We start from the raw sequence: 13339 nt of genomic DNA, 5'->3' as shown, positions 1-13339 counted from the left end.
TGCGTTTTTGTAAGAAAAATATCCATTCAAACAACTAGCTTCCGGCGAAAGACCGCACGCAGAATGCGCAAGTCGGCTTGCGCTAAATGAGTAATCCTCTGACACAATGTATGACGCAGGATGTAGGAGTATCATAGGCTTAGACGTCTCTCACGGTTCAAACAAATACATCTGGGCAACAAACTCAAGCTCCTCTTCTGTTAAATCGAAATCCTCCAACATTTCTCTTTAAAATTTCTCATTTTAAACTTCTAATTCAGGATCAGTGTTTTGTTTTGCTCTCTCATCTGCGCCTCCACATGCGTCATTGCGTCAGGTCAAAGCCTGCTCTTCCGCCCAAATTGACGTGCACAGTATGTGTACGGTCGTTCGTCAGAAGCTCGTTATTTGAATTTATAGTTTTAAATATGGATATTTTAAAAAGGCCTTTATTAACCCTCATGAGTCGTATGGATTCATTTTTTTAATTTTTTTTTTTTATGGATGGATGCCTTTTTTCTGTCTTCAAAATTTGGCCTAGCATTTACAACCATTATAAACCTTGGAGGACTAAGGATATTTTTAAATATATCTTGGATTGTGTTTGTCTGAAAGAAGATAGTCATATATACCTAGGATGGCTTGAGGGTGAGTGAATCATGGGTTTATTTTCATTTTTTGGTGAACTATCCCTTTAATTATGAATTTTTAGGCATAAGAATAAATGATTTCTCTGTTATCTTATGTACATATATAATATGTAACAAGTTTAGTGTTATAAAATCAATAATATAGTCAGTAGTCAATAATAATGTTTTTTGATCTGGGAATTTTAGTTCTGCAAGTGACTATAGGAAAAGGCGAAAGTCAGAACCATCTGTCACTCAAGCCAACACAGAAAGTGACCAGAATGCCAGTCAAGTATCTTCCCGACCTCTGGATTCCCAGAAAGCACAGACACTGAAGAAACCCACCATACGTTCCTCCCCCTCCTCACCATCCAGAGCCAAAGGTAATTTCAGACAACACTCAGACAACTACCTATGCGAACAGAAGGTGTTAGACTGATCAAATTTGATGGATTTGTTCTATTACAATTTCCTAGTTGAATCATTTATAAACAAATTCCTATTTATATGTTTTGTTTGATTCATGTCAGAAACTGAAAATACTAATTTCTCTTGTTCAATCATGGTCACATTTGTGGCTAGTCTGTGAAATGTTTGAATTTTTGTAGAAGATCATAATTCCGTGAGACTGCACATTGTCCTCTTTCTCATTTAACTATACTGACACTTTCTCACTGATACCCGTTTTCTCTCGCTTTGTCATTCTCTGTCTGCTGAGCTCACTAACCAGCTTTCCTGTCTCCTCTTTGTCATGCTGCATTGGATGTTATTTTAATTCACAGCTGGAGACGCTAGTGAGTCACTCTCTTCCTGTATGAGCTCTCCAGGTATGGAGCGTCCTTCCTCTCATCTCTCCTCAGACTCCCTCACTATCTCCACACCAACCTGGCGTGGCTCCAAGCGCTCCATCTGCTTCAAGAATGGTTGGCAGACAGGCCGACATGAAACTACAGAGACTTGGAGTAGCGTTGACGATGAATCGGCCTTGACCCCTTCATCACCGCGGCTCAAATCACGCAGCTGTGATGACTTGTTGTCGGATGGACATGCTGCTAGTAATGACGGTAGAGCATCCACTTCTGTGACTACCACTCGCTCTGAAAGTGCAGGTTCATTGCTCGATGAAGACGCTCCACAGAAGCCTCAAGTAAAAAGTCTTACCTCATCTCCCAGGGGGCGCCGACATCACCGACGTAAGATGGCACATGATGCTCCAGGTTTCCTTCAGCTCTACAAGAAGATGCACCACATAGACCGTGAGCAACTGTTGCCCTCAGAGGTAATTCGTTCTGTACGTGCACGAATCCTCGAGTTGGAACGGCTACAGCAACAACAGAGGCACAACCTCCACGGTTGGGCACCTTTCGGTCATGAGGTGCCACAACACATGGTCCCAAACCGAATATCGGAATATGAACAGCTCATCCAGAAATCAAAGTCCATGCCAGACCTTGGTGACGAAAATGCCCCTTCGGGCACCACCACACCAGGGTCCTCAAGGGCCAGCAGCTGTCCCAAACGACGCTTTTCTGTTGAATCACTTTTGGAGGAGGAAGATCCTCCAGAAAGGGCTCGAAGTCCCCCTGAGGGACAGCCAAGACTGGGACCAGACAGCAATAGTCTGGTGCCAATTCATGCGAAGAACCAGAGGCAGCATCAAGACTACTCGGACAGTGAACAGGACGCCTGTGCCTCAGAATTGAGTGACATCCACATAGAAGGGTCTTCATTGTGTAGCGAGAGTGACCTGGATCATTGCTCGCTCACCTCATCGGAGAGCTTCTATGGTTCTGGGCAACATCACCATCATGGACACCATCACCATGGACACCATCACCACCGCCACCATCACCTGCACCAGAGTGTGGGTCAGAGTCAAGGTTACCAACACCGCCACCTCATCAGCTCCTGTAAGGGCCGCTGTCCGGCGTCCTATACACGTTTCACCACCATGCTAAAACATGAACGACAACAGGAAAGGGCTCGGCAGGAATCCCACCCTGCTGTTACATCTCCACTAGCCCAACAGTCACCAAGTGAGTCAGGCCTTTCCAAACTGGCCTTCTTGGTCAGCCCTGTGCCTTTCCGCCGGAAACGAGGCTCCCCGCCGACCCAACGACGACATTGCAGAAGCGGACGACCGAAATCCAAAACCGCAATTTATGAGGCTTTAGATGCTGCTTTGCAGGACATTTATGACCACATAAGGGCGGAAAAGGGGCAAGGACCAGCAAGGATGCCAGATGATAGCATATTACGGCGGTTATTGGAGGAGTTGCTACCAGACGTGCCCAAGCGTAGCTCCTCCTTGCGGGCTCAAAGAGGGTCCGGCTCCCCCTCCTTGCCGCACGTCCACCAGCCTTACCATGGAGCCCACCAATGTGCCTCCTACCAGCAGCAACACCATGCAGACGCCTCCAACAACAACCAGCATAATGTTAATGCTAATGTACACTGCTACTCAGGTGCAGCTAGTTCTCTAAAGTTGTTTTTATCCTTCCGTATCATTATTGCAGAATCCTCATGTCTTTACCTTAGATATTACCAACTCAAAAACATGCAAACGCTTTCACTTCTTTTCTACATAATCAGCATGCTTCTTCAGCATTGCGTCATCCAACTTGAATGTATTAGGTAAATCGGTTGTCAGTGGTTTTAGGAGAAGGGACATTCTCATTTTAAAACATATTTGATTAGGCAAAATTTGTTTTCAATATTTTGTACTTTTTAGAGTACATTTGCTAATAGTTAGCTTTAATGCTAACACAAAAACTCAAATTATGAATACATGGGGAATTTAACTGTGTTGTTTTTCTTAATGCCTGTCTCGTCACTGCAGTTCATACTGTTTATGGGCAATGATACAAGTGGAAAAGAAGTATTAGCAGTTCATGTTACAATTAATGCCTGTCTAGTAGGCTAAATGCATGATGTGTTTACTGAGCTTAATTTTATGTTTTGATTTTGTGCCCTTTCCTGTCATTGTTTTATTTTGTTTTTTCATTTGCTGATGTATGAAATACTGTTGTTAAACTGCTTATTTATTTCCTTTTTTATAAGTTTTCTATGTTAGGTTTTGGTTAAATACAAAGCTGTGATGATATTTAGGTCCTTTTTATGTCAAGCGCATGCCATTTTAAGTCATATTGTGCTGTTCCAGGTCATTCCTTACTTTTTGTTTGTCCCCAAATGTGAAATAAATATTTATAAATTTTTAAATAGTCTAATTTTCCTTTTGACACCAATAGATTGCATGTGGTGCCACCATGGACACTACACAAGTGTGTTTTCTTTCTGTTGACATTTTCTGTTTCCACAGATCAGGGCTCTGATACAGGACGTCTCACACCACAGAGCAGAAGACCTACTCCAGAAAGAGAGGTAGAAATGCTGATATCCCTCGTATCTATTTTTACATGAACAAGTTTTCATTTCATAGAACCATGATTTGAAACCTGCAGGGAAAACATCAATGATTAAAGAGTAGTGATAGGAATAGTATTTTAAATCCTGAATCCGTATTGTACTATGCAGTAAATCCCATGATCTTGTAACCTTTATTTTGGTTGTCTCAGAAAATATGGCTTAGACGTGCATATGTTGGTTGATGGTCTTTTTGCTTGCCTCGTAGGTCTCCTCTAAGCAGATGACCTATCTTATATTGTCTTCTCTCCTCCATCAGAAACAGTCTGCCAGGGCTATTTATGATTTTAAAGCTCAGTCTGCCAAGTGAGTATATATGTAAAACTCTGAGAGACTCCGCCTGGCGCATGATAATAACATCACAGCATCTCTCTGAATTTGAATCTGCAACATGGGCTGTGGCAGCTTTTTGTTTTTCAAAGTGCATTTAATTTTACTCTTGTCCCGCCACTCAAAACTTTTTCTTTCTTTTGTTTTGCATTTTGTTATGTTGTATTTTTGCTCTTTGGCTTCTGCATACTAACTTGCCAATGTCAAATTGGTCTCTACGTCGCAATTGAGCTCTGAGCTGTCAGTCATTGCACGAAAGTGTCAGCTTGCATGAAAATCCATGCTAATAAAACCATTAGAGAATTTCCAATGAATTTCAGCCTGAAAATTAGCATATCACCAAAATTCATTGTGTAACAAAAACAAAAGTAAAACACAGCTTGCAAATAACACAGTTATTTATATATATATATATGTGTGTGTGTGTGTGTGTGTGTGTGTTATAATATCATGGATCATTACGATTAATGAAATTGGTGAATATTTTTGAATATTGTACCTGTGTATAAATAAATAGGTATAAGTATATTCCCTTTACTGTGTACATAATGCATGTTATGCCTGCACATGTGTGTGCATTTACAGGGAACTTTCCTTTAAGAAAGGTGATCCAGTCAACATCATCAGACAGATAGACAGTAACTGGTATGAGGGGGAACATAGAGGACGGATTGGGATTTTCCCCATCTCTTACGTTGAGGTTAGTGTCTGTGTAACCTATTGAGTTAAACTAAACCCTGACACACACGTAATCATATTCTGTCTTGCTTTCTATCTTTTATTCTCCCCTTCAGAAGGTGGCATCTCCTGAGCGGAGACAGCCTGTCAGGCCTCCTCCTCCAGCTCAGGTTCGAGAGATGGGAGAGGCCATAGCACGATACAACTTCAATGCAGACACTAACGTAGAGCTTTCTCTTAGAAAGGCAAGTGTAAACACCTATAACACACCCTACCATCTCTCAAACTCTAGTCTAAAACATGTTCTTACTAACTTACCCTAGCCTAAATAGTGTATTTTAAGCATGCAGGAGTTGAGTTATGATGTTTCAATTTTAAGTAAGCAGAACTATCAAGTTTTAAATTTGTAGTACTCATGCATGTTAATTGCTCCTATCTTGAAGTACTGAGTTCACTAACTCATACATTTTGAGAGCAATTAACAAAATATTTAGTTAATTAACTTTTTAATTTTTAATATCCATTATGTTATTTACTCAACTTATTACTTGTTTACTGTAGATCCTATTAAGAAAATTCAGAAAATGCAACTTGCTAATTTGCTAACATGTTAACAATAGCATAGTATAGCACTTACTGAAAGAGTACAGTGAAAGAGAACTTACCTGCTCTCAAACCAAGCAGCATGCTCCACTTGTCACCATGATGGTAACACTCTAAAAACCCACATTAACAGAAACTCTTCTAAATTAACATACCAAAACATTAATCACTACTAAATCTCTCTTACCATTAATCTTGCACAAAAAAGTGCCACGAGTGCCATGGGCAAAGTATGCTGAGGAATTGAAATCCCAGCCTAGCTTCAGTTAAACTTAAAATTCCCCTGAAATCAAAATTTAAGTTTTTTAGCTTTCAGTATGAATATGCTAACCTTAATGTTATGAATAAGCTGGTGTGTTCCAAAACAATGACAAAATTCACATTTAGGAGATATAAGCATTCAAAACTTACTATCTCTTCCACTAAAATGGATCACGGATTTTCATGACCACAAAAGGTATCGGACCCATTTCAATTCTGCTCAGAATGTTATATTTTACAGTGATATAGAGGAGATTAGGAGGATAAATGGTTAGATATTAAAACGAAACAGAGGTTTTACTGAGTTTAATGGCTCTGGCCAAGCTGTGATATAACAAAACGCTATTGGCTATTTTAAAAAAGGGGTGGGGCTGTTCGATATATCGCGCTGTTTTCCTGTTTCAGTTGAAATGACGTCAACATATTGAATAATGCTGCACATTCCAAAACACTTCTGCGGGCCTTTAAGTTAGTCTAAATTAAAAGAAATGAGTTCATACAACTCAAAACAATGAAACAGTTCAGTTTACTTAAAATATGTCAGTGTTGTGAACTTGAAAGAAAAAGAAAGTTCTAAATACTCATAACAGTTAATTTAACTGAATTAATTGTTCAATTTAAGTTTGTCCCACTAAAACCAATTAAGTATTTTGAGCGTTAGGGTTTACAGTGCATTGTTTTTGCTGTTGTAGGGGGAGCGAGTGATCCTCCTAAGGAAGGTGGATCAGAATTGGTATGAAGGAAAGATTCCTGGCTCAAACAAGCAGGGCATTTTCCCTGTGTCCTATGTCGATGTGATCAAAGGCTCTCCTTCCAAGAGCCCCAGTCACCAAGGAGACACGCACACATATAGGGCACAGAAGGTAAGTCTTGGACCAGTTTTGGACCATCACACCCACAAAGTCTGTCCTACAGACCTTATTTAATCCAATAAGTTCATAAACCAGTCTTTCTGCTTTTTTTCTTCCTTGCTCAAGCACGATTCAGACTCCCATTTCCAGTGGCTTGATTCTGCCACTAGGACACACCTTCAAACGGTCACTAGTGAATGGCTGTCCCTCACATTGGGTGTGTCCACCATTTACCCATCTTTCTGTGGCAGTCCAGTGCCACCCACCCCTCCTCCCTTACCCAGAAACCTACACTACATAGATATCCAATCCCCTGCTCCAATTGTGCAAAGGGTTACCCCACCACAAAACCTTTCCTCCCCTTTTTTCAGTCATGGACCAATCACTTCAGAGTCCTCAAATGTTTCCCATGAACTTCTCTACAGAGATAAACTGACAGAAATAGATTTAAAAGAATCGTTACCCATGAAATGGATCACAGACCAAAATCAACAGCTATTAAGAATGAAACAAAAGGAGCATGACGGTAAAAAGCTCTTAGTAGATATGTATGGAAAGGAGCAAAGCTTGAAACAAAACTATAACCCATCTAGGATAATAAGTGAACCTGATCCATATGGTGAGCTTATGTCGACATTTCTGAAAAAACAACTCCAAAATGAACTTGAATGCAGACTGGCCAGTCGATCAAAAAACATAGCTTTTCAAGATGTATTACCTGATAGGTCACTGTCCATCAGTTCATGCCACAAATCAGAAAATAAGCTGGATAAGCATCATGACATCTATGAGAAAAAGGCTGAGGAGATGCTGTCAGTCATTCTGAATGAGAAAACAGAGCTTTACAGTCCAGTATCTGCGATAAAATGGAAGGAGCTTCCGGAGTTGTACATAAAGGAAGAGGATGATGAAGTGATCAACAGATCAGCCTTGGAGGCTGTTTCAAGAAAAGAGGTGCAACATGCAGTGTGAGAGAAGCATGATAGTCTGGTGTGCAGAGAGTAAAAAACTCTTAATCCTTAAGTTTAAAGAATTTATTTTTTTTCATTTCTGAAAAAAAAAAACAAAAAAAAAACATATTTGCATGCTCTTTGACTAAATTAAAGGGGCCATATCCAACATGTTTTTAAAATGCATTTTTTTTTCTCTGAAATCCACAAATGTACAGTATAGTGTTTTTCAGTGTTTCTTAAACAGACTGGTTTTGCTACTGTTCACACCAACAACCATAACTATAAAGATAACTATAAATTTAACAATAGCAGCATCCACACACCAGCTGATGATAACATTCTGTTATATTATAAGCGTACGCTGTAGTTATTGTTGTCTGTCGCTCAAGCACTTTAAAGTGAAGTGGATTCTGTTTGGATGTCAATATTTTTATTGTTCATTAGTTGAAAAAAAGACATTCTGAAAGTGATTCCAATGTTATCATTCCTCTGTGCCATTATCGTTATAGTTGTGGCATGGACTTCCCTATTCTCCATTAGAACAATTATAGTTATTGGCCCTGTTTCCACCTGGTATTACGATGCATTTGTTCAATCAGATTACAAGTGGACAAAGCTAAATACAGAGGTAGTCGAAAACACATTCGACCGGATTGCTTTCGCAGTGAAAACGCTCATGTGGTTGAATGTGTTCGAACAGCCACAAAAGACCACATATTCTCCGCATACTGTCCTAATGCGTAGAAATTATGGGAAGCATACTAGCCAGATGGATACTGAATATGTGTAGATATGTAAACATTGATAGTTATATGGTTCTGACCAGAAATATATAGTCAACATCAATTCTATTTCAAAAGATCATGGAAAGTCCTGTTTACCATGACATGGCCCCTTTAAATAGTTAAAAGTAGTTCACCTCAGTAGTAGAACACAGTTTCACCTTTGTCCTTCTCTTTGCCAGGCTGACTCCTCCTCCATCAATCCATCTCTCCCCTTCTCCTCCTCACTTACCCCTGATTCCTCCCTTACTCTGTCTTCCACTAGCTTTTCTCCTCCACACACTGAATCATCTGCCTCTGCTGTTCACTGTTCTCTGCCGTCTTCTTCCAAACCTTCTCCATGTTCTCTTGCTTCACCTCTTCCTTTGGTGCCCTATTCCTCCTCTATCCCCCAAACCTCAGTTGTTTCTTCCCCTTCAGACTCTCCTCTCCCTCCATTATCTCTCTCCACTCCTTCACCTCCTCTGTCTCCTCCAAACTCCCCAATCCCTCTTCCTCCTCCTCCTTCATCGACTCTCAATATTTCTCCTTCTTCCACCTCTTCTTTGCCTTCTAATTATCAATACATTTCATCTCCTTCTCCTCCTGCCTCATTTCCGCAACCCCTTCTTTCTTCCGTTGTTCCTCAGCTATCTTCTCCTACTTCCACTCTTGTTTTCTCAAATATCCCCTCCTCCCACTCTCCTTCTCCTCCATCCTCTCCTCATATCTCACCAATCCCACCATCTCCTCCTTCATCTCCTATTCCTTCTTTCCATCCGCCTCTTTATTCTTCCTGCCAGCCTCTTCTGCCAACTATTCCAGCCTCCCCACCCTCCTCTCCCTCTCCTCCTCCATCTTCTTCAGACCGCATCCCATCTTCTGAAATTCCCCCTTCTCCTCCCAGATCTCCTACACTCCTTTCCTCTCCTCCTCCCTCCTCTGTACCTGCAGTCTCCACTCAGCCCTCACCATCCATCCCCCCGTCCTCTACCTCTATTTCTCCTCTCTCCCCACGTTCACAGCCTCGGTCTCCTAAGATTAAGGTAAAAAGAATGTTCAAAACAATGGCTTCAGGGGTGACGTGTGGTGCATGCACGTGTGTATTGATGTGCGTAGAATTTTTTGACATTAAGCAAACATTAAAAGATGTTGTTGTAAGAGGGAGGGGAAGTTATTTTGATTAAAGATTACGAGGGCACAGGAATTAAAATAAATCAACAAATAAATAAATATAGATGTGCACTGCACTGATATGTCTTTTATAGTAAATACAGCAATATTCCATATAAAAAAAATAAGAATGAATTGTCATTTTTGATTTATTAAAAAAAAGAACTGAAATATCACATGGTCCTAAGTATTCAGACCCTTTGCTCAGTATTTAGTAGAAGCACCCTTTTGATCTAATACAGCCATGAGTCTTTTTGGGAAAGATGCAACAAGTTTTTCACACCTAGATTTGGGGATCCTCTGCCATTCCTCCTTGTAGATCCTCTCCAGTTCTGTCAGGCTGGATGGTAAACGTTGGTGGACAGCCATTTTTAGGTCTCTCCAGAGATGCTCAATTGGGTTTAAGTCAGGGCTCTGGCTGGGCCATTCAAGAACAGTCACAGAGTTGTTGTGAAGCCACTCCTTCATTTTAGTTGTGTGCTTAAGGTCATTGTCTTGTTGGAAGGTAAACCTTCAGCCCAGTCTGAGGTCCTGAGCACTCTGGAGAAGGTTTTTGTCCAGGATATCCCTGTACTTGGTCGCATTCATCTTTCCCTCGAATGCAACCAGTCGTCCTGTCCCTGCAGCTGAAAAACACCCCCACAGCATGATGCTGCCACCACCATGCTTCACTGTTGGGACTGTATTGGACAGGTGATGAGCAGTGCCTGGTTTTCTCCACACATACCGCTTAGAATTAAGGCCAAAAGTTCTATCTTGGTCTCTTCAGACCAGAGAATCTTATTTCTTACCATCTTGGAGTCCTTCATGTGTTTTTTTAGCAAACTCCATGCGGGCTTTCATGTGTCTTGCACTGAGGAGAGGCTTCCGTCGGGCCACTCTGCCATAAAGCCCCAACTGGTGGAGGGCTGCAGTGATGGTTGACTTTCTACAACTTTCTCCCATCTCCCGACTGCATCTCTGGAGCTCAGCCACAGTGATCTTTGGGTTCTTCTTTACCTCTCTCACCAAGGCTCTTCTCCCCTGATAACTCAGTTTGGCCAGACGGCCAGCTCGAGGAAGGGTCCTGGTCGTCCCAAACGTCTTCCATTTAAGGATTATGGAGGACACTGTGCTCTTAGGAACCTTAAGTGCAGCAGAATTTTTTTTTGTAACCTTGGCCTTCTGTCTCTGAGCTCTTCAGGCAGGTCCTTTGACCTCATGATTCTCATTTGCTCTGACATGCACTGTGAGCTGTAAGGTCACAGGTGTGTGGCTTTCCTAATCAAGTCCAATCAGTATAATCAAACACAGCTGGACTCAAATGAAGGTGTAGAACCATCTCAAGGATGATCTGAAGAAATGGACAGCACCTGAGTTAAATATATGAGTGTCACAGCAAAGGGTCTGAATACTTAGGACCATGTGATATTTCAGTTTTTTTTTTTTTTTTTTTTTTTTAATAAATCTGCAAAAATGTCAACAATTCTGTGTTTTTCTGTCAATAATTTAATTTAATACATTTTAGCAAATGGCTGCAATATAACAAAGAGTGAAAAATTTAAGGGGGTCTGAATCCGTACCCACTGTCTATACTGTATATATCGGTTAACTGATTGACCGATATTGCATATTTAACTGTGCATGTCCCTATTTTTACATTTAGTTTTATCTTATTTTAAATTAATTTATAAAATCTCAAAATGAACACCCGATTGTGATGCCTATTTTCACTTATAGCATTTAAAACGATTGTCTTAGTGTTTCTTTTTAATTTAAACAAAACAGTATACAATTTTAATATCAGCATTTTATCAGTTATCAGCCATAACATGAAAATCGATATCAGCTTAACGATATCAGCCCGATTTTTAATATCACATGCATTCCTTATCCTTATTTTTGGCTTAACAGCCAGTGGTTACTGTTTTTACTGTAATATCTGCGTTCTGCATAAATCGTCTTTAAAAATTCTAATAAAATGTTCTACATATTTTTTTTTACATTTTTTATCCCCTACAACACATGCTTTCTCTGTTTTTTGTTCACTGGAAATTTGTTTTCAATAATTTTGTTGGTTGAATGATCGACAAACTGAATGAAACTATTCCTCATTCCGTTATTTTAAATACTGTTTCTAAGGTCAGTAGTGCAAGTGAGACAGTTGTGTTTTTGCATGTATGTTTGTGTTTCTTACTTGCCCAAAGTTGGACTGTACTCGAATACCTAATAATTCAAGACTTTGGAATTACTACTAAAACTGAAATGGAATTCACAATATTATTTATAACCTCATTCATGGTCTTAATTTCAATACCAGCAATGGATTTTGTATGAGAATGCTGATCTCTGATTGGTTGCCTTGCATTTGATTCTTGCAGACAGTATATAGGCAGGAAGTGGTGGTTGAGGGCAAGCCACCACGTAGCCCCATTTCCACCAGGCGGCGCTGTTTATCTCCCTGTTTATCACCCAGTAAAGCACGAAGGGTAGGATGGAGTGTGCTGTGACACTAGCAGCAGTGCAGACTGGGAAATGAAGTCCTTTCTAATCTCTTTTATAGTCATCATGGGTGGATTTCCTCTATGTGTGTATTGTAACAACAGGTTTTCTCTAAGCTCTGTGATGACGATGAAGACTGACACCATGTGCCTGGATTTGGCATGATATTCTGATGCATTAAAGTGTTACATGTACACTATAGTGACACTTTCCACTCTCTTTCTCTGTCTCTCAGAAAATGATGCAGGATTCCCAGCATGCAGGTGGTGATCCGTAAGTACATTTTACAATTTTTGACACTATCTGTGTTATTTTGTCTATTCACTGTCCAACCATAAACAGCACATTTTAAAAACATTATTTTAATATTGCTCAAGCTTCCAAGCTGTCTACAACTATGTGCCTCGTAATGAGGATGAGCTGGAGCTTAAGGAGGGGGACGTTGTTGATGTCATAGAGAAATGTGACGATGGCTGGTTTGTGGGTATGTCTTTTATAAAGCTACTACAGAACCTCTGCAAATGGTATATCATTTTCATTAACAACACTTGATTGAATACTGCTCTTTTGAACGTTCTATTTCTATTCATAAAATGTATCATGGTTTTTACAAAAATATTAAGCAAATATTAAACTGTTTTCAGATTTTCCACCACAGGAATAAATACATTTTAAATAGAGTTATTTTAAATTGTAATAATATTTCACAATATTACTGTTTTTACTGTATTTTTGATCAAATAAATACAACCATTGCACATATATGTCTTATTGACCCCAAACTTTTGATCAGTAGTTTATATACTAAAGGGTTTTATGTGCTAATGAGTGGCTGGAAGTACATTATCCCACTTATTTCAGATCTACTGTTATTACCAGATAAATAAATGAATGAATGATTAGAGTTGAAGTTACTTTATATTTACTACACCGCTAGGTATGTATGAAATCAGTTACTTTGGCCAGTAGTGAGTTATACAGTCTAGCCATCATTATACTAAAATATTTGACCAAATAATGTGATTGACCGATCAGAATCAAGAATTCCAGAGTAAATTATTATAATATATACAGTATATACATTCACACTTTAGATTAAGGTCCAATTCTCACTATTATCTATTAACTACCACTTTTGCCTCAATAAACTCCTAATTACTGCATATTAATAGTTAGTAAGGTAGTTTTTAAGTTTGGGTATTAGGTAGGATTAAGGC

The 13339-nt window shown here is 39.8% G+C and overlaps 2 protein-coding genes across 9 annotated transcripts in view; both read left to right on the top strand.

Moving 5' to 3' along the window:
- Nucleotides 1-13339, top strand: part of LOC137032079 (sorbin and SH3 domain-containing protein 2-like) — an 82076-nt gene that overhangs the window by 64072 nt on the left and 4665 nt on the right. For 6 of the 8 annotated variants that reach the window (XM_067403604.1, XM_067403605.1, XM_067403602.1 and 3 more), the window contains 8 exons: nt 816-991; nt 3928-3989; nt 4240-4337; nt 4947-5061; nt 5156-5284; nt 6596-6766; nt 12358-12395; nt 12500-12606. In XM_067403604.1, the coding sequence (XP_067259705.1) occupies nt 816-991; nt 3928-3989; nt 4240-4337; nt 4947-5061; nt 5156-5284; nt 6596-6766; nt 12358-12395; nt 12500-12606 (896 nt within the window). Of the gene's footprint in view, nt 1-815; nt 992-1390; nt 3074-3927; nt 3990-4239; nt 4338-4946; nt 5062-5155; nt 5285-6595; nt 6767-12357; nt 12396-12499; nt 12607-13339 lie in introns of all 8 variants that reach the window. The other 2 variants (XM_067403607.1, XM_067403606.1) reach the window with 2 other exon arrangements.
- Nucleotides 6778-12346, top strand: LOC137032080 (uncharacterized). The gene is made up of 2 exons (XM_067403608.1): nt 6778-7708; nt 8672-12346. Exons 1-2 carry the CDS (start codon nt 7220-7222, stop codon nt 9653-9655), a joined length of 1473 nt encoding a protein of 490 aa, XP_067259709.1. The 5' UTR covers nt 6778-7219; the 3' UTR covers nt 9656-12346.

Source organism: Chanodichthys erythropterus, chromosome 12, assembly GCF_024489055.1.
Source record: "Chanodichthys erythropterus isolate Z2021 chromosome 12, ASM2448905v1, whole genome shotgun sequence".
NCBI lineage: Eukaryota > Metazoa > Chordata > Actinopteri > Cypriniformes > Xenocyprididae > Chanodichthys > Chanodichthys erythropterus.
Note: the sequence above shows the minus strand (reverse complement) of the source record. Positions and strands in the feature narration are given on the sequence as shown.